Source organism: Phoca vitulina, unplaced genomic scaffold, assembly GCF_004348235.1.
Source record: "Phoca vitulina isolate PV1807 unplaced genomic scaffold, GSC_HSeal_1.0 scaffold1, whole genome shotgun sequence".
Classification (NCBI taxonomy): Eukaryota; Metazoa; Chordata; class Mammalia; order Carnivora; family Phocidae; genus Phoca; species Phoca vitulina.
This window is the reverse complement of record NW_022589704.1, coordinates 35,647,260-35,673,305: the sequence shown is the minus strand read 5'-3', so window position 1 is coordinate 35,673,305 and position 26,046 is coordinate 35,647,260. Positions and strand designations below refer to the sequence as shown.

The 26,046-nt window shown below is 39.5% G+C and overlaps 1 protein-coding gene across 7 annotated transcripts in view; it reads right to left on the bottom strand.

The window, feature by feature from the left end:
• SATB2 (SATB homeobox 2) overlaps window positions 1-26,046 on the bottom strand; it is a 192,993-nt gene that overhangs the window by 101,567 nt on the left and 65,380 nt on the right. For all 7 annotated transcript variants that reach the window (XM_032405335.1, XM_032405346.1, XM_032405319.1 and 4 more), the window contains 2 exons: window positions 7,760-7,886; window positions 6,453-6,576 (listed from right to left, as the gene is read on the bottom strand). In XM_032405335.1, the coding sequence (XP_032261226.1) occupies window positions 6,453-6,576; window positions 7,760-7,886 (251 nt within the window). The remainder of the gene's footprint in view (window positions 1-6,452; window positions 6,577-7,759; window positions 7,887-26,046) is intronic.

Here is a 26,046-nt window from a genome sequence, read left to right as displayed (position 1 = left end):
TGACATATTAAACATGAGATTATAATGATACGTCCATCGAGTATAGTAAAGGAAAAAACCTGATCTGGAGAAATACTTTGTCATGAAAAATTCAGTTAATGTTAGTTGGCAACCTTCTGCTCTCCCTTTCTATCCCCATTTCTCAGCTATACTATCAGAATTGAAAACTTTGCGGGGCGCCTGGGTGGCTCAGTTGGTTAAGCAACTGCCTTCGGCTTGGGTCATGATCCCAGGGTCCTGGGATCGAGCCTGCCATCAGGCTCCCTGTTCGGCAGGAAGCCCACTTCTCCCTCTGCCTCCCCCTGCTACTCTGCCTGCTTGTGTGCTCTCTCTTTCTCTCTCTCTCTGTGTGTCAAATAAATAAATAAATAAATCTTTTAAGAAAAGGAAAAAAGAATTGAAAACTTTGCCATTCTAGTTGGAGAAAACACTTGCCCTGGGCTTTGGAGTCTGACAGGACTACATCTGAGAGCTCCTCCCTTAAGGGGCTGCTGGTGGCACCCTCATCTGGGGAAGTGGGATGTTGCTACCTGCCTCAGAGGCTGTAAGGATGCAGAGAGATCATCTGTGTACAAGGCCTGACACACAAGATGCGGAGTCAGTGAGTGTCCGCTCTCTCCCCTCCACACAATCATTTCAACTGTTCATGGCAATCACCCAGTTAGGGATTCCTTTCAAGCTGTCATCTGTACACCTCCTTCAACAAGAATCATGAGGTTGGGCCTCGAACGAAAACAAACTCACGTGAAAATAACTGGAAGGGACAGTTGGCAACTGGTTAACATAAGACAGGAGGCATCCCGACTATATACGTGAATTTAAGACAAAATGCAACAGACAGCTGGCAACTAGTTAAGACAACACGGGTCCACACAGTTGATCAGCCTCTTGTCTGTAGATGAGCACAGAGTCAATTTGTTTCTTCTACCAACCCAACTGGCTACTTGAGTTCACTGCCCAATTATTTTAGCATATTGTACATTCAAGTAGGTCTTTTAAGGATCCCCAAATGAGCAAGACTTGCTCAGGATGACAGAAATAATTATCCTACAGTCTGTGTCTTAAGACTGTATAAACACATCACCATCATACTGGAAATCCAGTAACGTTTTCACGGTTCAGTAACTTCTGCCAGTCATTTTGTTCCTCAAATATTTGGCAATAAAACCTCCACTAAGGGCATGGGACAGAGCTGCTTTAAAAACATATCTATAGGGGCACCCGGGTGGCTCAGTCAGTTAAGCGGCTGCCTTCAGCTCAGGTTATGATTCCAGGGTCCTGGGATCGAGCCCCATATCGGCTCTCCGCTCAGGGGGAGCCTGCTTCTCCCTTTCCCTCTGCCTCTCTTCTAGCTTCTATGCTCTCTCTCCTATGCTCTCTCTCTCACTCGCTCACTCTCTGTCTCTCAAATAAATAAATAAAATCTTAAAAAAAATATATCTATATGCTAAATGAAATAAGCCAGATAAAAAGACAAATATTCTACAATTCTACTTTTGAGGCAGTTAGAACAAGTAAATTCATACAGAGAATAGAAGAGAGGCTACCTGAGGTTGGGGGTGGGGAGAGGGGAATGGGGAGTTTTTATGTAATGGCTGTAGACTTTCTGTTTGGGGTGATGAAGAGTTTTTGGAAATAGATAGGGGTGATGGTTGCATAACACTGTGAATGTAGTTAATGCCACCGAATTATAAACTTAAACATGGTTAGAACGACAAACTTCATGTTATGTATTTTTACCACAAAAATAAATTTAAAAAAAACCTATCTAGAGTCACAGAAAACATGTTCTGTTACTGGGGTTGCAGGGGAACACTGGAAGGTGCATGCCTTTGCAAATTAGTTGTTCGTTCATTGCAAGTTTAAGTTAACAAGACTGTCTCTTTAGTCTTTCCATTTGATCATCATAATACCCAACGAGGTGGACAAGGAAGGTACTGTTAGCTCTACTTATTTTAAGGGATCAAAACCCAGAGGACCTGGGATTTTGTCTTTAACTCTTCCTTGAGTAAAAATAAGTAAGCCACAGAAAGACGTGTTCATAATGTTTCCAAATTGGAACAGTTAGTTAGAGATGACTATTTAATAGGAGACCCATGCCTAAGGTATGGTATCTTAGGGTGCTTGGCACAGACTATATGGCTGGACGGAGAGGTTGGAAGGGGTGACTCAAACAAAAACAAGCTCACATGAAATGTGAGGGGGACATCAGAGGAAAGGGAAGAGGCCATCAGCACTGAAACCATTCGGAAAGGTGAAATCAAAACTAAATACATAGACACACAAATACAACCTATACTTTCCAAGTACCTGGCCAGACAGAGAATAGCAAAATCATGACTTCTCTCCCTTTAAATATATATGCCTCAGCCTGCAATTGTTGCCCTTTTATGGACTTTTTCACTTTTCTTTTCTTCTGCCTTTAAATTAGGCTGCTCTTTTGAACTGTAGAATACTGGGATGTTGGAGAAAATATGTACAGGCCATTGAATCATCTCCCTTTATGCAATCGCCACACTTGAGTGAGGAAATACCTAGTACGGTTTCGTTTGGAGATAATAAGGAAGAATTATTTCAAAACAGTCAGTTTTTTTACTCCTGAACGGAGTCTTATCTTACATAGCCCAATAAGCTACTTTCCCCTTTGAAGTAAGTAGTACTCTCCTTCCTAGGTTGAAAGCTGTCCTCCTCTCTCATCTTCCCCATGGCTTCCCCAGCCCATGGCAAAGTGCCTGACTCCTAATTGGGACTCCAGTAATGTTGGTGGAATACAGTGTTGAAGTACTGTTTCACCTTCTCAGACCAAAAATGCATTCTTTTTCACATTATGAAGGTTGAACCTTAAAAAAAATGCATGCACCTGTTCTATGACAACCACAAACAAAATAGGTGGGCTTATCCCCACACTGAAATGCAATCCAGCTATGCAACTGAAGTGAATAATCTAGAATGCTTAAGGTTAATAGCTATAGGATTAATGCTGGGGTCCATATGACATGTCCATGCTCACTGAGGACTATCCCAGTAAGATTTTCCATAATCACACAGCATACCAGAAGCCTAAATCAAATCTCCCCCAAATTTAAGTAACAGAACTGAGCCCCATTTGATTGAAAATGCACTGGGCATCGACCACCAAATTACTGTATTCACTATTTCTAGTTCAAAACATTTTAGGGCTGCCAAGAACACCATAAAAATAATAAAACTTTACAGTTTATAGCACTTTCTAAAACATTTTTATACTTAATTTATTAAACACAGCAGTGGTTCTCAATCAAGAGTGATTTACTCCCCTCCTAGGACATTTGGCAATGTGTGGAGACATTCTGGTTGTCACAACTGGGGGGAGGGGAGATGGTGGCATGCTACTGGCATCTAGTGGGTAGAGGCCAGGGATGCTGCTACATATCCTGCAATACACAGGGCAGCCCCCGCCCGCCAAGAGTTATTTACCCAAAAGTTAAATAGGGCTAAGCAGAGAACTCCTCCATCAGAACACCAACTTCTTGCAAGACATATATGGTGCTGAATGCTGAGGAAGTGAAGATGAACAAGACATGGGCAGCCCATCAAGTGAGGAGAACTGGCAGGTGGCACTGACAACAGGCTGGGATACGCACTACGACAGGGGTGTGTGAGAGAGGCTACCCGGGGCAGAAGAAGCAACTGCTTCAACCAGGAGGTCAGGGTACTCCCCCAGCAGTGACTTTCCAGCTGGAATGTGCAAGATGACTTCATCAAACAGAGGACAGCACTGCATGCTAGCCGGGAGAAATCGCATATGCAAAAGCAAGCAAGAGTCACCAGCATTGTATGCGGGGCTACCAAAGCCAGAGATTAACATAGTGTGTCTCCCTGGAAGGCCAATCTCACGTGGACAGAAGGCGAATTTCACAGGTAAAGTGATTTTTATGGCATTTTAAAAATATCGAAAACCAGGTATATGGAGTAGAATATAAATTTTGCATGATTTTTTAAAATAACACAAGAAGTTGCATTGAGACTTGCAATGCTAAGGGTACTAGTTAGGTTGCTCTCACCCTCAGGGATATTTTGGTGACATTTGAGCAATGGCAAATGTTCCAAAATAATTAACTCCATGTGTTTGGAGCACAAAGAGGATGCAGGTAAAAGGAAAAAGGCGGCTCTGGTGAGAAACCAGGCTCGACGGTATCATCTTAACAATTCTTACGGGCCATGTTACACAGTCTGCACCTCCTTCAGGCTGGGCAGGAGCCGTCACTGGAGGCTGGGAGAGGAGGAAATGGCAAGGTCTTGGTGCTGGGAAAGCAAGAGACAGGAGAAAGGTTACAGTAACGAGGCAGTTAGGTCTAAACAGGGCAAGGGCAGGAAGGAGGAAGATTTCAGATACGAAGGCAGTAGAATCCACAGGATCAAACTTGAGTGACGGAGAAGAAACTTTTTTAGGTTGGGGGGGCAAGTAATGAGAATACAAAATGCGGGGAGAAAGAGGTTTTTATAGTAGGGGTAAAGGTGATCCCATTCAAACCTCAAGACAACCCTGCAAATTATATGAAATATGTATAGATACAGTCATGCCCAGTTTCCAGAGGAAATCAATAAGGCTCCAGAAGTAGATGGGCTTGCCCAGCATCACACATCCAGCAAAAAAGAAGGGAGATGGCAGCCAGGGTGCTCAGCTCCTGATCTGGGTTCTTTCCACTCATGCCGTCTCTCTAGTCACATTTTACAGTTATAACTAAACTTGATCATCACGATAGATCAGTTGTGACCAAATTTCCATCGGCTGTAATAGCCCTGGATACAATTCTGAATTGTGATATTCAGTTAGGACCTTGTCCACTTCCAAGTGAAGCCCATTTTGATTTCCATGTAAATTCAAGAGACAATTAATCATGACTGTGAAATTCAGGGCAAATGATTGAATTTTTTTCCCTAAACTGTTCTTTATCAATCTCTGTATATGATCAGAATTAACTTGAAATTCTTATTTTTATGACTTCATAAGCAATCGCATTGGAAGAAATCAAAATCCTAGCAACAAGTGTTGGCACCTACATACTCACCTACACGTGGGTACTGAAATGGCCTGTGTGAAAGCGGTAAGCTCAAGAGCAGGAACACAACCGATGGTCGAGAGATACCAGTGTTCCTTTCTATCTAACTACCTACTACTCAGGTGCATGCCTTCTTGAGTATTTGGAAGCAAAAATATCAATAGCATGCTTTACCTCACGGGACTTAAAGTCCAAAACATGCTCCATGACACACATAAAAAATATTCAGTTCACACCAACAATATCGTGTCTCAATATTAATAGCTGATACTATTAATGGAGCATCATTGTATGCCAGGCACCAGGCCAAGAATTTATGTGATTTATCTCATTCACTCCTCATTATATGACTTAGAACTATTACTATCCTGGTTTTACTGACAAAGAAATAGGCTCATAGAAGTGAGGTCATAGAGGCCTGTAAGCCAGGACATGAATCCAGATCTAACTGATTCCAGAATGCATGCTCTTAACCACCAGGCTTCCTGCTTCCCCCAAAGACTCTATTATCCTAGAACACAGCTCAGGGCACATCAAGTTTCTATGGTTCTTGTCACCTTCCCTTGAACTTGACAGACATGTAATTAGTCCATTGTCTTAAATCAAGTGTAGCAACTCACACAGGAAATGGATTTCCATTCATAGTTTTAAACAATGTCAACTTGAGTTCATGTCATAGCAGTCCTAAGCCACTGACCCTAGCCACCAAAATATTACCTCATCATTAGAAAAAGTGGGTCCCTCGCCCATGAGCACAAATGGAAAAGGCAGCCCTTTCCTACTCTGTTCCTTCCTTTGATCCTATCTACCTCTTATTTTTGTGGCTTTAGTTTCTCATCAGTTCACTAAAAATGGAGTATCACTTTTTCTCATGATGCATTTTCACATGGCAAATACACTGCAAAATTTATACAAATGCGTATGATGTAAAGATCATCTCTCTTTGCTAGCCAAGGGAAATGCTCAATAAATAAATAAAAAATAATTAAGATGGGCCTGACATGGTTGACTCATTCCACTGACTAAGTAAAGGAATGGTCTGGAGCCTGAGACTTTGCAGGCGAGATCTGGATTAGGATCTCAACTTGCCACTGAGCCTACTGAGCAAGCTTAGGAAGGTAAAGTGCTTCTGAGTCTTGATTTCTTGATCTATAAAATGGAGACACTGGAACCTACCTCCTGTGATATACATGAGAAATATTATGTTATTAACATGAGTTAAAGATTGCAAATGTGAAATGTTTTAATACCTGCCCATTACATCAAAGCTCTCGGTAAGTGATAACTTCTACTCCAAAACAAAGAGCACCAAACCTCCATATTTTTTCCACCTAAAGTGTAGGCCCCTCCTATTACGTAGTCCACCAGTGCCTTTCTAGGTTCCCCAAAACCCCACCTGGATATACTGACCTGGGAGAGAGGGCATTCTTTGGCTAATGTGCTCTGGTTCATCTCTTTGAGCAGTTCCTTTAAGGCATTGCGGACTGTGGCATGGTTCCACTGCTCCGCAGGCAAGTCTTCCAACTTCGAACAACTGGGAAACAGAGCAAGAATGAACAACACACAAACCTTAACGGAGGGCCCTGGCTGCAGAGGGTCCAGAGCGTGACAGTCACTCCCGGGTCCTCTGCCAGCAGGGGGAAAACTGTTAAAGCTCAGGGTCTAATGTGGGCCCTGAATGAGGGTAAGGGAGAAAAACTGCTTCCCCAGGACTTGGACCGAGCCCAATTCGGCTTCTTTAAGTTTGTTTTCATACTTGCCTAAGAAAAATAGTCACTTCAGATATGAAGAATTGCTAATATTTTAAAATGTGGTTTTTCCAGTTTGTTGATGAAAATGGCATGGCAATATGATTGTAAACTTCCACAATACAAGTTTAATTATTGGACATCCCTAAGGTTAAATGTAGACAAACAGTCCATCAAATTCAAAGCGTGAAGGTCCACTCCTCACTTTCCTAGAACAATTCAGAGATGTTGTTTTCCTAACCAAAAATAAGAGAGGACACTAAAGCCTTCCTGGACAAGGATGGGGATATTGGGGTCCTACTAAAGAACAAATACTCTAAAATGAGCAAATTCAAAACCCTTACACTAAAGGACAACATTTCTTAAATCCTATGACTTATAGGCACTTTCCAATACAAGACGCTGCAGAGAACTAGATGCTTTAGAGGCATAACTTGTTCTGGATGCTGTACCTGAAAAAAATCATTTCCAGAACCTCTGCAGGCCACTGAGTGTGCTTCTTTAAGGTGGCCACCAGGAAGGGAAGAAAAAGATACCCAGTGCCAGCACCTTCCTGATAAGCCTGCTACTCGGGGACAGAACTCAGCCCTCAAAACACAAACCTGAAAACAGCAGAAGTGCTTATTCTTCAAATAGTATATGCTAAGCATTTAAACAGAGAACCCATTAAATTAGGGGCTGTGGAAAGTTCCCCTTTAAGGGCCACAGATTTTTAATGATTTATCAAGCTTCCCCTAGGTTACCACTTCACTGCTTCTGAAAACAAAACATAAAACAGTTGGAATGTGGACTATAAAGATGCCTGGTGAAGTGTCCCTCCTTCCCTCCTCTCTCTCCCTTTTTAATTTTTTTTTTCATTTCATCCATGTCTAGAAATTAACAAAGACAGGACGTTCTAATGTCAGCAGCGACTCTGACCGATGGAGCAGCTCCTCGAGTAAGGAAGGGCAGATGTTCAGAGACACCCACCTTTGTAATTGGATTTTCAACGTCACGACATGATAGACATCCTGGAGCATGTCGGCCACCGTGGCGTCGGGTGCATCTGTCACGTAGCTGAGGGGCAGAGGGTTCCACCTCCCCAGCTTGATTATTCCTGCAAAGAGAAGAAAAACACAGTAAACACATTTCTGCTATTTATTAAGCCTTCTCATTGTTTGTTCAGTGTTCAGAAGGTCATTCCATAGTCAACATTCAAGGCCCATTCAGAGATATTTTACAACCCGGTGCAATAACCTATTTCTTTCTGGCTGACAGTTGAGTTAACTATTCAGGAAGATGGGAATGAAAGGATGAAGTTTAATCACGGACAATCAGTTCTTTTATGTTTTCCTGTTTCTTAAATTACTTAGAAAACCATACGGATACTTCCTTCCCCCAAAGTCTTGTTTCACATTCTAACTTAAGACTGATGCTAAATATACCGGACTGCTGATTTCATAGAACAAAAAAAAAAAAAAAAAAAGCAAGCCTTAAGTAAATATAAGATTTGGTTTTGAATTGTACAAGAAAATTCCTGTGTGTGGGCTCAGCACACACACAGTCACATCCTGACTGTGGTGTGATCCCCAGTGCAAACAGCATTTGGAGCTGATGAAGCAGTTCGAGTTCACTTCCAGATTCGTGTTTCACCAGGCAGAGGGGTTATTTTCCAATAGCACAATGACTGACCACAGATCAGAAATAGCAGAGATGCCTTCAACTTCCTTTTTTTTTTTTTTATTTTATTCCTCTGCTCTTTTTAGAGTGACAATGGTACCATTTCCCTGTGGGTTTCCTGCTGCATATGGTAAACATGCATGACAATGGAGAGAGAATAAAAATCCTGGTCAAACTTGGGCTACATAGAGCAGTGACTTTAGGAATACCCTTGTGACAAGAAGATTCGTGGGACAGCTTCAGCAAAACGTGATGAAAATGCTAACTTATTCACAAGATGGACCCACCTTATCTGGTGCATAAGGGCACATGCAACGTTGATGAAGAAAAATAAAGAAAAACCCATTCGAAAACGCAGTGTAACAAAAATTTTATTTGTATGCAATGAAAAACCCAACGGTCCCCAAGATGTCAGAAATTGTCACACATAAGAAACAGCTGTTTTAGTGAAAGAAAAGGAACAGAATCTTTTTTGGACAATACAGGTGAGTCCAACTGCACTGTTCTTTCAAAATATTTTTTATCGTCAAAGAGAGAGAACACCTGTATACCCAAGTGAACTTCTAAAAGCTTCACAAAATAATGCTTTATAGCTATCGAGTAAAATTCCAATAATAGGAAATGAACTTTCTGGTCAGGGCACGTCCTGTCCAAGATGAAATAAATGAATGCGCAATGCTTGACATAATGCTTGAAAACAGGGAATAAACAGAACAAAAATATTAAAATGATGCACTGTTTCAGTATTAAGATTTAACAATCTGGTGCTGAATATGCTGCAGTATAAATAGTGCCTGGACTCAGATCCAATAAAGTAACACAGCTCTCATTCATAGTACCGTATGTCTCCAGTTCTGGCTCCTTAAGTCACATTTCACTTGCCAAGAAAAGCTGTTTTCTTGTGGGGATAGTTTTGCTAACATTCTCTCTCATGACAATGAAAAGTGCACAGCAATGCAGCATAAAGTAGCCGTGAAATGAACATCCAGGGCCCACTGGACAGCCACCCGGAGAGAGGCTGGGTCTGCTGTCTTGCTTCTTTGACTCCTTCTGATCTTTGAAAATTACTAAAAAAGATAACATATAATGTGTCTAACATATTTTCTTTTTTAAAAAAAAATCACTACATAATTTTAAATTCCTTTAAAAAAATCATTATCATGATAGCCCGTTGAGTATAAATCGGCCATATTCTAAAAACATGGTATATTTCATTATAAGAGATTGGAAGGAGGGAAAAGTGAAGTCAGCAATTGCACCCTGCACCCTATGACAGACAAGTAGAAGAAGCCGACTGTGTGGGTCATTTTGGTGACGAAGAATACAAAGGTAACACGAAGCCCACGACTCCTGCCAACTGCCAAGCACATGCTTGAGGAGGTTCCCCCAAGCTGCTGTGTGTCTGTGGGTCACTGCTCTTTCCTTTTTATTGCTGAGTAGTGTTCCGCTGTAGGAATAGACCACACTGCAGTCAGACACAACAGAGGATCTCTGCAGGATTTAATTTATATAAAATACAAGAACAGGCAAGACTACAGGACTCATCTATGGGGACTGAAGTCAGAAAGTGGGTACCTCTGGACAGCAGGGGCAACTGACTGGAAGGAAATGTAAAGGGATTTTCTTGTTTTGGCTGCTGGTTGCATGGGCATAAAAATTGTCAAATTCATCAAATGCAACACTTAATATGCATACATTTTACTGTACATAAATTGTATCTCAATACAAAAAAGGGTATTGGGGGAGGGATCTCTGCAGGAAATGACAGACAAATCACTCTACTGGAAAACAGTAATCTCCATTTAGGTAAATTCTCTCCCCACCTTGATGAGCTGGAAGGAGACTTGTCTGGGCTGGAATGAGACACACACAGGTGTCTTCACAACACTTAATACCTCCACAGAGAGCAGCTGCTACAGGTTGGTTTCTACATCTTGGAAGAGAGCTGCTGACACATGCTATTTTCAGGCAATGGGAAGTGGCATGTGCTTTTGCTTTTTTACACCATATTGAATAACCTGCATGGTCCTGGAAGTCACTTTCTTTGCTCTTCTATCTACCAGGGTCTGCAGGTGCAACATCTGCTAGGACAGCTATGTCTAGAAGACTGCTCTCCTCCAGCCAGGCAGGGACATGACATAACTCTTTTTTAAAATAAGCCTTTCCTCCAAACATGGTCTTTGTCTAATGCATGAACCCTCTTTGGAAATGCATCCCTTAGATACAGTCTTCCTTCCCCAACACAAAACAGACAAAAATATTACTTGGGCTAGAAGTCAAATGTTAATTGAGGAAATCAAACTGGGAAGCACTATAACATAGTGACTAAGAACGCAGGCTTCCAAGTGAAATTGCCTCTGTTCACACCCTGGCTCCTCCACCTACCATGTAACCCCAGAAAGTGACTTAATTTCTCCATACCTCAATCCTCTCTCTAAAAAATGGAACAGTAAAAGTATTGACCTCATTGGAATATTGTGCAGATTAAATGTAAAGCCCTTAGTACAGAGCCCGGATATAATTAATCTCAACAATTAGCTGTTTACAGCAATTATTTAGACATTTTTAATGCTTCTTTTAAAAAAGACATAGTCAACTTATGACTCAAGTTTTTTCGTTTTTTTTTTTTAATGACTTCATTATCTTTCAATCTTTAATTGGGTCATGTGCCTCTAAAAGGCCCTCATTATTTTAAATCAAAAAGGAGGACTGCACATCAGTTGTCTCTCCCTCGCCTCCCAAGACCTCCCCGCTGCCTCCTCCCCATTCATCTCTTCCATCCTTGCCCTTTGGTGCCTCCCTTCCTTTCACCTAGAAGTAGGTTCAGATCTCCCCTACTTTAAAAGTAACAAAAACATGACAACAGTCTCATTCCCTTCAGTCTCTCATTTTTTTAAAGCACCACCAGATGTACCAGAAGTGCATGTCCAATTCTCCATCAGACTTTCACCGCCTAGATATCTATTTTCAACTCTTTCCAAGAGGAAATGGAAGTTCAGAAGGGTTGCATTACCTTCAGTGGTACCACCAAGGCAATAACTAAACCCAGATTCACTTCACATACCATGTTCTCACTCTTCTTAGTATCCTGTAAGTCACAGTGGTTCAAGTGCAAAGCACAGAAGATTAGAAAAGAGCCTGGCTCCAACTTTGGAAGGCCCTGAGTGCCCGACTCAGAAGCACACTGGGTCAGAGGTCAGGGGCGAGGCCTGGAGTGCAGCCTCCTCTGCTTGGTAGCTGTCGGACTTTGGGGGAGTTGTGTCATCTCTCCAAGTCTCTGTTTCCATTATCTGTAAAATGGGGCTAAAAACAATGCCTACCCTTGAGGGGTGTCATGAGGCTTTAAACGAGAATGAGAATTTAGCACTAGGATTGACCCAAATGAATCCCAGTAAACATTAAGGGGTGGAAATAGATCCTGGGGAGTTTTTTAGTGTAGATGTAACACCACCAAAGCGAAGTGACAGGAAGATTACCCTCCAGTGAATGCAGGTGGATTAAAAGAAGGCAACATTCTAAGGGGGGAAAATGAGCTGAGAAATCCAGACAGGTGTGTCTAAATATAACCATTAACAGCCTCCTCCTCGCTCCCTCCACAGAGGGATACGCTCCCACCGAATGTTACAGTCCAGGAAGAACAGGCTATGGGCCGGCTGGGGAGATCTGACTTGCAGTGCTGGAGAAACCTCAATATAAACAGCCTAACTCTAAGTATACGAATAGAATTTTCAACCCTCACACTTCATGAGTAGGCTTTACAACCGCTATCTGAAAAGTGAAAAACTACTGATTACATTAGATAGTACTACGTGCATGTACACACACAGCTCAAGCCCAGCCAGGCACACAGTAAATGCTCAATAAATGACAAGCCCCATTTCTTCCCTGAATACACTTCACACTCTCACTGTGAAATACTGATCCCCAACATTCACTTCTAGAAATGGTACATATTCTTCAAAATCTCCCTGAAAATAATTCCAACCCTGATCAACCCAGCCTTTTCCCTACGTAGCATTGCAGGAAATATTCTTGGTCAGTCTGTGTATCTTATAAAGAACTTACTTTATCACAATACCCCTTTATGTTACTTTACAGTTTGTGAAGTGTGTGTGTGTGTGTGCGTGTTTCCCCCAAAGCAGTAGTTCAGCCTCAGGAGGAGAGCAAGGCATCAGTATTCTACCTGGAAGTGAGCTGAAGAGCTCCTCTTCAAGCACATCAGTTGATGACAGCCAGGCAAGTTTTCTAGCTACTGGACCAAAAACCTTTCTTCTCAGCTCTGCTCATGTGCCAATGCTCAACCACATAAGGGGCCTCTGGAGAGACTGGTCATGGCTTGTCCACAGTCACACATCAGACAGGGTCTTGATATTTAAACAACGGAATGTAGGAGACCAATGAGCAAACAGGTGACAGGCCCAAAAGACTGAAAAGCCAGCTACACTTGAGACTTCTCTAGAAAAAAATGATCTCCCACAACAGTGCCACTTCAGACAAACACTTCCCAAATCGTCTTTCCTATTTCCAAGGAATTTATCATCTGCAAACATTTACAAAATGCCTGGTGCTGAGGACTATTACAGATGCAGTTTCAAGGTCTCTGAGTCACAGATTATGGGACTTTATTTGGGGTTTTAAATTCATAAAAATGTTAACATGACTGAATCGAGCACAATATAAATAAAACTGTTTCTATCCAGACAAACCTGTTTGCTAAAATACAAAGGACCTATATGCACTCTTTGTGTAATGCCTTTAGACCAAATAACAAAATGCAATTGTAGGTAAATTTCTCATTACCGATGTAAAATTAGGCTGGGAATGGAGGCAATTTTTGTCTAAAATTAAAAACATGCAGTAATGGAAACCAGTTCTTTACTCTCTCAAGGCAGTATTCTGCCAGAGTCAAAGAGTTGACATATCACAAAAAGAAATCTCAAGAAAGTGGTTTGTGCTCATGTTTGTTATTTCTATCAGTTTGTAAACTATCTCAAGGAAATCAAATATTATTCCCGTAGATATGTAATTCATATCATTAGTATTATTTACCTCTAACTATATGAAAAGAGAGCGGTGATAACACACAATATAGTTCATCAATATTTGATTCAAGTTTTTAGAAAGTCAATCACTTCTGGGGATAAAATAAAATGTGATAATACAATATAATCAATAAAAGAGAAAGATTGTATTAAGCACTAATCATCCATTCATTCAACAAATTTTTCTTTTGTTTCTCTAGCACAATTCACTAAGATGCAAAGATAACCCTTATACACACTATCCCTGTAATTCTGGAGCTCGCAAATGAGTAGAGAAGCTTATTACTACTCTCTCTCTCTCTATATATATATATATATAGTAGTGAAACCACTCTTAAAAGAAACCAAAATGACAGCATTTACCCCCTGTGCCTCAAAAATGACAAACATTTACTTCATGAAGACCTGCAACAAATTGCCTGGGAAGTACGTGAGAATAATTCTCACGGTTTGCCGTGGCATATAGATACATGCTGATAATATAGGTATATATTGGGTGTACTATAGAATAAAGCCCACAAATCAATCTGTGAGACAGATACAGGAAGCTAGCAATATATCAGCAGTATTCTTATAATACAGCTCAATAAATAACTTTCTTTTATTCCAGGTGCATTTTAACATTAATTTTCAAAGCAAAGTGAAAACCCAGCCTGGGGAGAGGAAAAAAAAAAAAAAAAACGAGACAAAGGCTGGGGTTTATATACCTCATAACTCCCTGCAAAAGATCTTAGCAAAGGAGTATCAATAAAAAACCCCAACCTCAGAACTAAGCCTTGGGGCTTCTGGTTCACGGTATTATTTCCGCAATACACCAACTGCTGACGGGGCCCCTTGTAGAAACGGGAGAACTCATGACGTTGATTGCATCAGTTTATCCTCCTTCAGTGGCCGTGTCCCTATGGGATAGCATATAATTTTCTGTTGTTCAGCTATGCTTTGTTAAAGAAATTAAAAACTGTCTGTCCCATATAATAAGAACATAGAATTATTTAGCCATAAATCAGTTCACATGAAATCACTACCCAGCAGTACATAATAACTCAGCCTGGGTTTCTAACTTGGGCCTGACTGTGGTATATCATCAAACTTTAGCAGCAGAAAGGCATAAATTGTAGTTATTATTGTTAAACCTGTGGTGGGGGTGACTTCTCAATGAGGAAAGAGAAAAGAGGCAAAACAGAGATGGTTTCTAAAGTACCCAGGTCTTCTTTCATGCATCGCTTTCCCATACCCCAATAAAACTTAGTGGGACTCTTCTACAGCTTTTGCTCTGATTTTATTTTATTTTATTTTTAAAGATTTATTTATTTATTTATTTATTTATTTCAGAGAGAGAGAGCACAAGCAAGGGGAGCAGGAGAGGGAGAAGTGGGCTCCCTGCTAAGCAAGGAGCCTGATGCAGGGCTCGATCCCAGGACTGCAGGGCTCGATCCCAGGACCCTGGGATCATGACCTGAGCCGAAGGCAGCTGCTTAACCGACTGAGCCACCCAGGCGCCACTCTGCTCTGATTTTAAAGACTATATTTCAAATGTTTTGTATTGGGGTAAAAGTAAATAGAAAATGAAATAGCATTCTTCTGGCATTTTACATTATTCAGGTGCCATTATAACTTATGTGAATTTATGAAACCTCAAAACACACTTGTCTGGGAACTTACAATACACTTAATCCTATGTTTATAACAATACAAAAGAAATCAATAGACAAAAATAAATAATTCAATGATTCAGAATAAATGTTGAAGCCATACTGTTAGATAAATTTATCTAAAAATCAATAGACACACACACACCACACACTGCATGCTCACCTGCAACAATTCAGGTATTTTTGACAAACACAAACAAGGTGGTTTTTTTTTTATTCTTTAATAACATTAACTTTTATTCTTAAATAATAACCTGTATCTTTTAGGAGATAGTATTATCAGGAATATCATTAGCATTAAAAAACTGAAATACGGAGCGCCTGCCTGGCTCAGTCAGTAGAGCACGTGACTCTTGATCTTGGGGCCATGAGTTCGAGCCCCACGTTGGGGGTAGAGTTTATTTTTAAAGAAGACTGAAATGTGAATTTCAGAGCACTTTCTGAATAAACTGTAGTGAGATATAGCTGTCTACCAATCTCTTCTGCAGCTGATCACCCCCTTGTGCTACAGAAACATTCTACTTAAAAAATATATACAGTAACATTTGGTGCCTTGTAATTCTATACATGGTTTTTACATTTTGCAGCATAAAGATTTTGTCTCATGTAATAGACGCTGCTTCACATTTGGGAAACGTTATGTTATAACCCTGACTTTTATTAGATTATTTAATATAAGCACTAAGTAACTAGACTAAATTAATAAAGACCCTATTAAAAAAAACAGAGAGAGAGAACAAAATTATTCCACAAATTAAATAAAACTTTCTGAAGTTGGTATTTTAAAAACCTTTATTTAATTTTCAAAATTCCAATTCTTCTGAAAAACAGCCAAAATATTGGTCAGGATATGAAAAAAATATGGTTGGCATTTAGTTATTTGTTTCATAAGAGTGCCATTCAAAACTATTACATGGGGAAAGAGGACAAATGAGAAAGAAAAGTGTTATGAGAAATTATTTGGGATCAGTTCTAAGCTTCTGACACTGGTTAAAAATTATTTCATCTGGAATATATTTTCTTATTATTGTTCTCAGTTTAATCACTATCTAAAAGAGTTTCAAATTACAGGATTAATTTTGGCAGGTAACACAAACTTCTCCTTTTTTTCCTCCTTTCTATTCAGAAATACATTTGCATAAAAAGATTTCTCTCTAGCATTTGTCCCCCTAAAATATCTTCAATAATCAAAGACACAAGGGAAAAAGTATACTCTTTTAAACATACTTTGCCACATTCTAGCAGATGCTATTCATAACTTATGTTTAGCCAGTGTTTCTGCATCCTCTGGGGTAAGAAGTATCCACTGAAGATCTAAAAATACAGTTGCTGCACATATTTCCCATCCTAATTAATTACATGTATTCTTTTCAGATTGGAGCTCCAATGTTGCAGTAAGTTTTCCTGATGACCTAGCTTTCCAGGTACATACTCCATCAATGGGCTTAAGACCCTAACAATAAAAAAAAATTAAAAAAGAAAAAAGACCCTTGGAAACCCTATCAACTGCATGCTCCCATTATATATTCCAGAATTGTCCCTCAGGCATATTCTGTTTCCTATAATTTAAGGTTACATAATATCTGATCTTAAGGGCAATATTATGATGGCATGTTGATTATCAAAGAAAATGTTGCCATATAATATGCAGGCAAAAAGTATACTCATTTATGTTGTACATTTTTATTCCTGTGCCAACTAATCTGATTTCACAGTAATTTGTTAAGAAACTATAAGACATGGAAGCAAATATGGCTGTAACTATTACAAAATGGCAACTGCTTTTGGTTTGGAGGTGTTTTGTTTTGTTTCCTTTTGTTTTGTTTTGTTTGGGGTTCCTTTAAGAACATTTTAATAATCTTTGCTTTCAATACATCTTCATACATACTCTACAATTACATCTAATAATGTACACAGTTTACAAGTTTCAGAGAGCTCCCCTTGAAAGAAGTTCTGAAAATTCCTTGATTTCCATTTTTGGGGGAAATGTACAGCAAACCACACTTCTAAATATGGCACTACCATTTTAATGGCTATGATATAGAAGCCAAGGGTCCAATACATAGGTGCTTGCTCATTAGGCAAATGTTTTTGAATTGAAACAGAGGTAGATATGTAGCCACAACATAAGCACTGGTGATGAATAATGACAACAGTCTATCTGAGCCCCCTAAAATATTCAGCCATGTTAGAAAAATGCCATATAAATCAATGGGCAACTGAACTGTGGTAGACACCTAGCAATCATTCTTGACAAGATGTCTAGTTATCCCATGGTAGCTGGGCTGAACAGCTGGACATGATCTGGAGGATAGGGGAAGGTCAAAAATGGATTATTTTTTCCTCCCATTTCCAGGACTTTGCAGTTTAGTGAGGACTGTGCTGTTGAGAGTGGTCAGATGAAGTGAATGGGTTCCAAATTCATCCCTAGAGCAGCCGTGAGCCCTACCCTGACTTCTGGAACATAAAGCTCCAGGGGTAGATCCCAGAAGATGCGAAGGATGAACCAAGTTTGAGAAGCACTGCCCAAGTTGTCCAGTATAAAAATGAGGACCTGTAGTAGGGGAAAAAAATCAATCCTCTGACTTTCAAGAGAAGGGCAAAGAGACCACAAGAATCCCAGGTTCCTTTTTTCCGACTCACCAGCAAATATTCACATATTTGTCAAGTACAGTAAGTGAAGAGAAAGGAGAAAGTTATGGCATGTGAGAAGAAAAATGGGGTCAGGAGTGCACTGTAACTGTTTCTTTTTAAATTTGCAGGATTGGCATAGGCTAAATAGGTAAAAGCAGGAAAAAAAAATGGTTCCCCATATATACATAAACTCCGAATCTCTTTACTTTACTTAGACTATATACCACCAGAAAGCAAGGGCCATGTCATTAACTGCTTTATACAACACTAGCTACAGCCCCATAAGCATAAGGAGACCTAAAATACAGTGTGTGTGTGTGTGTGTGAGAGTCACATAACAAGAAAGCCACTTTGTCTAAAAGAGCAGCAGACCCGAGAATCAGGATATTTAGGGTTGGTCTTAGATCTGCCCCCTGTCAGCTGTAGCTCGCACCTATAGGCAACCCATTTAACTTCTCTGGTCCCCTATTTTCTCTTCCATAAAATGGGGATTTAAAAGCAAAAACAATAAAAACACCGCCACCAATAACAAAAAAAAAAATTCCCCTGTCTGACTCACAAAATGGTAATTATAATAAAACATGAGCTAAATACTCAAAATTATAAAGCATTGTATAAACACATGCTGGTATTCATGAATTGTAAGTTAACATAAAAGAGGTAAGCTTTGCATTTTTTTAGAATGCTTTTAAGGGAAAGTTTCCTTTACTTAAGCAAAAACATGAATCTTCTAAAATGTCACTGGCTACTATGGCAAGTCATCTGATGTAATCAAAAGAATCTGGAGCAAGTCACTTAATCTCTCTGAGCCTCCATTTTACCATCTTTAGGAAAGACTGCAATCTGAGAGGTGTTAGGAACTGCATCTCACCACATGCCTTCTACTGCAAAGCATCCCAGAGATGGATGGATGTATAGATAAAACGTAGGAAGGGAGGTAGGAAGCCAGGAAGGAAGAGGGATAGGGGGAGGGAAGAAAGAAGGGAAGGAGGGTGGGCCACTCTGCCATAACCCATGGGCAGCACTAGGTTACTTTGCAGGTTCACCTGATGTTCCCTACCAAGACTCTGTCCCCAGCATCCTGCTAACCCCCAACAAGCAGAAAAATGAGCTCCTACACTCTTAGCACCTTGGAAGACCAGCACAAGAGATATTCTAGACAGCTGCTGAAGGCACAAAGAAAGAAAGGCCTGAGGGGCTAAAAGCCTCAAATCAAACTTTCTCATGGAATCCATGTCACCCCCAGAGACTTATTGATGATCTCCCCCTTGTAACTCTGACATTCTAAATCAAAACACTACCCGAATACTTTGGGGCCCAGTAATGGTGGTTTTGATTACTGTCATTTTAAACACACATTAAGCCTTCAAAACTGTGAAAATAAACTCAACATTGAATTGGTGGGTTGATTTTTCTTTCATTAAAATTCTACTTTTCTATTAAAAAAATGGCAAGCACCCAGCTTTTTGTTTCTCAGGGAGGGCTCATTTTTAAACTTTCAAAGTATAGTAAACAACTTTTAAATTCAGGATAACTGAAGGTCTGCCAGTTGGTGAACAAAACAACAATGGCTTTCACATCAACCAAAAAAGGGAATGTGGCTCAATCAGGACTTTTTCTAACTGAATATCATTTTGCCAACTGTACTTCTTACTAAAATAACGAAAGCTGGTGCCTACAGACTACTAATGGACTACTACTTGAATAAATATAATTATGTTCATTACTTCTTTACACTAAAATTATTAGCTAAGACTAACTTCCCCAGGGATTCTTTTATGTTAATGAAAGACAATAACACAACCGTTAGTACAAGATACTCTCAGATCAATTTTGTACTTCCATAGACCAAACAGAAGAAATAAATTGTTTATATGCCTCCACAAATAAGTAATTTCCTCTCCTTAAAGATACATTTGTACAGATCTTCCTCGATTTACAATGGGGTTATGTCCTGACAAACGTATCATAAGTTGAAAATATTCTAAGTTGAAAATGCCTTTAAAACACCTACCCTACCAAACATCATAGCTTAGCCTAGCCCACCGTAAATGTGCTCAGAATGCTTACATTAGCCTACAGTTGGGCAAAATCACCTAACAAAAAACCTATTTTATAATAATGTTGAAAATCTCATGCAACTTACTGAATACTGTACTGAACATGAAAAACATAATGGCTATCTGGATATGGAACAATTGCAGATGCGTCAGTTGCTTACCCTGCTGATCGTGGGGGCTGACTGGCAGCTGCAGCTTGCAGTCATTTTTAGTTGTTCAATAGTGTATTATTATATTCACTTTATAACTATTCATCAAAAAACTGTGTGTTTAGTTTACGCTTACCATGGGATTGCTATGTTAGTACACTAGAAGAAAGTAATCACCCAAGTCATCCAATTAAATGATTAACCAAGTTATCACATTAAATTTAAGTCATACCATAAACAAATAATAAGTTATTAGTTTTTAAGTTCTAATATAATACTTTTCGGTATGATTCACAGTAAGTTAAACTTATTTAAGTTGAATGCTCACAGACATTTATTTATCAATTTGTGGTTCTTATACACTTGGAAACATCTCAAAACCAGTCATATTCAATCAGTCAGGGACTATCTCATTCATCTGAATGCCCAAGCCTTCTGACTGACACTTAGTAGATGCTAAAAAAAAGAAAAAAAATGCTTGCATAATATCATTGAAACATGATTATGTTCTAAGAACTATGAATCCAATAATGATTGCAAATTTCCTCCCCAACCACATCTATGTGACATATAGCTTTAGCATTTAATTTGTATTTTGTCAAGCAAAATAAAGAAATTAGAAGCAAGAGCTTTGCAATTCTTGTCCCCGCTACTGAATTACTTGATGACACAAAATATTGGATTGGGGCGGTGCATGTAATAATGCTTATAATAAACCAGAATAAGACTCCTGAAAACAAATCTTTCATTCATCCATAAAGCACTCCATGTGAAGCAAACCCATGTAAACAAATTATTATGGTACTGACTTTGGGGCACAGTGACTTCTTTCGCTGGCCTGTATGTAGACTACGTCCAACTATTTCATACGTTTCTTGCCCCTCTACTGGCAAGAAATAATCTGGGTTACAAAATGACTTCACATGAGTTATTAACCATGTTAAATATCCAGCAATTTTCAATATGGGCTTGATTTTAGACAACTGACAAACATAACTCTGTTTTCTATAACTCTTTATGCACCCAAACCCGGAGATAAAGCCCCGATTTTGTCTTCTTGAATTTTCAGTTCCTGCTTGGTTCATATGAACCTTTTATGCTTTTCCTACAAAAGGCAGTCATTAGTATCAAAGTATTTTCTCAAGATCTGCTCTAATAGAGTCGTAAGAGATGCTTGAGATTTCCATATTTGCTGTCTCTATTATCTTTTTGGAAGACAATTACTGTTTCACCCCAGGGCATTCAAAATAACTGTTGCAATAATCCAAATATTCAATTGCCCAGAGTGAGTATCCTTACACAAATATTCATTCTGGACAATTTAAGGTATTTGCTTTTGCAAATGTAAGGCCTACAGGTATGTTTTACAAAAAGCGACAATAACATTTTGCATCTGCAATGCAGAGGAAAATGACCTTTCAAAGTCACCACAGCACAAAGGGAAGTCACAGTCTCACCAGTCTCAGGAAAGCCCGAAGTCCTCAGGGAGAAGAAGCCAACTGAGAGTGGAGAAAATCATAAATGCCCAGGCTAGTTTGCCTCATCTACACTGAGACACTGCCCAAGTGTAACCTGACCCATGGTTGTTAGTGAAAATATCACCTCTATTGTTAACTTACTCCCAGCAAATACATTTCTGTTTTAATGGAAAAGAAGATCTGGGTTCACACTAATCAGACCCAACCGAAGGCCATATTAGCAATTTGGCAGGTGCCTGAGGGCCATACCTAATCTGCATAAAATGAAGCAGATTGCAACCGCCCTCATCTTTTTTATTTTTAAACTGGTTTTTTGAAGCCGAGCATACATAAAATCTCAGAGGGAGAGACAAGGAGATGGTAGTGCATACATTTTCCTTCATGCCTTGATTTTCATTCTTTTTGTACAAACCATCTTCCTGAATGGCTATTAACTGAAACCAAGATAACAAAATAAAAGGTGCTAGGAAAAGGAGTAGGCAGGGATCACAAATGCTAAAAAGAAAAGAAAAAAGAAAAAAAAAAAAGTCATATCTTGTAATAGATCTTCACAATCCTCCACAGTATAATTTTAAATCAGTTTGAATTTGAATTCAGTGTTCTTATATTTTGTAAAGACATGCTAAATGGAAATATGCTCTGGGAAACAGGCTGCAGCTAACAGAAATTCCAAGACTAATAATTATTTGTAAACCTCTGATCTGTCTAATAGAGAAAAATGTTATATTAAGTATCACCATTATCATCTCAACACTGGTTTCTGCTGCTCATAGAATAATTTAAAGTGACAGTGCCCTTTATATCCTAGGAATTTATCATCAAAGTCATTCCGTTCAACACTGGGTGAATCTGAACGATAACTCAGCAATAATGAATGGTGGGTAATGCAAGCTACACAAATTCTAGAAAAGAAGAATAAACACACAAAGGTAAGTGTATCAGACAATTTTTTTTTTTAATGGAGTTAATGTAGACATGGAAGTCTCAAAAGAGAGCCATGATGAACTCTGGTTTCTGTTGCTTTAGAAAGACATAAAGAAACTGCTTAGCAGGATGCTAGGGAGCACAAGGATGTTACAAGAAAATGGTTCCACCTCAGAGAAGCCGTATCCTTATCCTACGTATTAAGGTCATTAAAGTCAAAAAATAGGAATGCCAGGTGGTTTTGAGGAAGATAAGAGGATCCTGGAGTTGCTTCACAGGGAAATAAGAAGCCATTTTAGAACATTAAGAAATGATTGAGAGTTACCCATCTATCAGTATCAGCAAAAGGCAGGCACCAGCTTTCCTCGAGCTACAGAAGCTAGGTCACAGGAGCCTGCTGCATAACCGGGACCGTAGAGGAACTAGACAACTGTTGCATTAGAGAGAAGAGAGGGTGTCTGCTGGCCACTGTGGAAGGAACGACACAATCTCAAGACAGGCAAGACAGAAAGGCAGGAATCTTTCAAGTGAAAGTACTGGGTTAGAATCAGAAGACCAAGTCACCCCTCTCTCAGTAGTGCCTCTCAGTCTCCTCCCTGTAAATAAGCTCACAACTGTCTCCATCTTAAGGACTGTTGAAGGCATTAAATGAGGTAATAGGAATTCAGGTTCTCAGTAAATTCTAAACTGCTAGCAAAAGTAAGTTGCCAATGTTGTTGACATTATAAAAAATAAACACAATGACAGAGTTTCAAATGACTGATTTTTTGTTTAGAATCTTAGAGTCAGGAGGACTTTATTTTCTGACAGTAAGAGTGAAATTCCTAAAGAGCTAAGTAACTGTTCTAACACACCTTGAGTGGTGATGAATAGCCAATCTTTCAACTTTTAAGAACAACGATATAGATAAGATTTAACCGAGTAGGGGCACCTGGGTGGCTCAGATGTTAAGTGTCTGCCTTTGGCTCAGGTCATGATCTCAGGGTCCTGGGATCAAGCCCCACATCGGGCTCCCTGCTCAGTGGAGAGTCTGCTTCTCCCTCTCCCTCTGCTTGTGTTCTCTCTCTCTCAAAATAAATAAATAAAAAATCTTAAAAAAAAAAAAAAATTTAACCGAGTTAAAAAAAAAAAATCATGTTTGACCAGGAAAGGTCATATAATTATGGACTCTTAAGAATGGAGGTTATTGGGGCGCCTGGGTGGCTCAGTCGTTAAGCGTCTGCCTTCGGCTCAGGTCACGATCCCAGAGTCCTGGGATCGAGTCCCACATCGGGCTCCCTGCTCCGCGGGAAGCTTGCTTCTCCCTCTGCCGCTCCCTGCCACTCTGCCTGCTTGTGATTCCTCTCTCTCTCTCTGTGTCAAATAAATAAATAAAATCTTTAAAAAAAAAAAGAATGGAGGTTATTTTATAATTTCCCATATATAGAAAAAAAGGACAAAATTCTAGTGACTGCAAAGAACCCACATTTTTAAGTTCTTACTATAAACTGGACACCTTCTCATTATGTTAATTTTCACAAAAATCCTATGACATAAATATGAGTGTTTCTGTTTTAGATTAGGCTACATAACTTGCCTAAGGTCACAAAAATGTTAAATGGCAGATACCTGAAGCCAGGTTTGCCTGACCCCAAAGCCCATATTCCCACTTCCCCAACCCCCACATCATGGCACCTCTTACCCTTTGGAGAACTCCTATTTAGCATCTGAGATCCAACTCAAACAATACCTCCAGCAGGAACAGCACTCTTCCCATCCACACCCCCACCCAACTACCACCAAGAATTAATCTCACTGCAAATGTATTTATTCATGAAGTAAATAACTACAGTTCATGTGAAATCTCCTTTCCCCATTAAACTGCTGGCTACTCAATGGAGCTTCCTTTTAGTCATCCTTATATCGCTAGCACTAAACTGAGCACCTGGCATAAAATAGGCATCCAATAAATATGTAGTGAATGAATCAACAGAATTTAAAGACTCCAAACTGCCTCTAACTTGATACCAACTCTTTCATGCTATTATTTTTATTAATCGCCCTTATTCATTTATTGAGGGTCAACTATGAGTCATATAGAGCTGCTCTAGGTGTCTTACATCAATACACTTATTTAATCCTCAAATTATTTCTATAAAGTAAGAATTATCCCTATTTTAAAGATAAAGAAATAGTAGCAGAAAAAGATTAAGCAACTTGCTATAGGTGCATAGCTTATAATAATGATAATAAATCCAGGAATTAAGTGCCTATTTTGTGCCAAACACAACACTAGGATTTAACATATATCATCTCCTTTGATCTTCACAACAAACTAACGAGGTAGATGTTATCATCACATTTTGCAGATGAGAATACCAGGGAGGGACAAAAAGGTTAAGTAGTTTCTCAAGTTACACAGCTAACAAACAGTGCAACTACTATTTAAACTCAGGTTTTTATGACTCCAAAGCCCACATTCTTTCTACTATATCAAGATCCTTTCTACTATGTTATGTTGCCTAAATCTTTCTATTTTAAATAACTGAGATAAGCATTTGAGATAAAATAAATCTCTAATAGATGATCTAAATCTAGATTGGTCACATTTAATAAATGGGTCCGTCAGAATTAAAAATAGCAATATATGCAGGCAAAAAGAGGCCCAGGAGTGTAGGCCTGATTTAATGAACTGAATCGGTTGTATTTTGTTGGACCCAAAATACCATACATCACTTTTGAACATAAAGAGCTGTGTAATACTAATATTATCTTTCAAATGTATCATTACGTTTTTTTACTCATTCATTTGTTTTAACATTTATGGGGTGTTTACCCACGTACTACAAGTACAGGGTGGTGAACGAGATCAGCCTGGTGCCTACATTCATGAAACTTGGAGTCTACTAGGTCTAACCAACAAGCAAAGATGACATTAAAAATTTAACAAGTGCTAAGCATGAAAATAATAGGATGCTATGAGAAAGCATAATCAGGTAGTCAGGGAAAATGGCCCAAGGGATGAAAAGGAACCTGCCTTGTGAGCAGTGAAAAGAGGGTGCTGCCCCAAAGTGGGGAAAGAATGTAGGCTGGCCAGGAAGAAGGGAAGCTTGCCTAGGCTGAGTTAAAGAAGGCCAGTGGGGCTGCAAGCAGGAATGGGGGGGAGGAAGTGGCGAAGAATGGAGGCCAGGACAGAGAAGGAAGGCCTTTGCAGGTCACAGCAAGTATTTGGATTTTACTCTGAATTAAACAGAAAACCAGGGAAGGGTTTTAGAAAGGTAATTGGCATTGTTCCGTTTGTATTTAAGCCATCACTCAGGCTGGGGGTGGGGAGGGGGGGATTTGAACAGACGTGGAGCTGAGTTTAGAGGCTGTTGCAGCAGGTTAGGTCAGAAGGCATGCCAGACTGGACCAGGGGAAGCAGTGGACATGGAACAAGTTAGACACTTCCCAATCTTCCCTATTCCCAAATCACTGAGCTCTGTGCCATTTAAATAAATAAATAAATAAAATAAAATAAAATAAAATAAAATAAAAAAATATATATATATACATACACACACAGAGAGAGAGAGACAGAGAGAGGAGAGGGGTTGAGAGAGGAGACCACGAAGTAGTTTCAAAGGTCCTAGGATGTTCTTTCCATTTCCTAAGCAGGGTAGTGAGTGTAAGGGTGCTC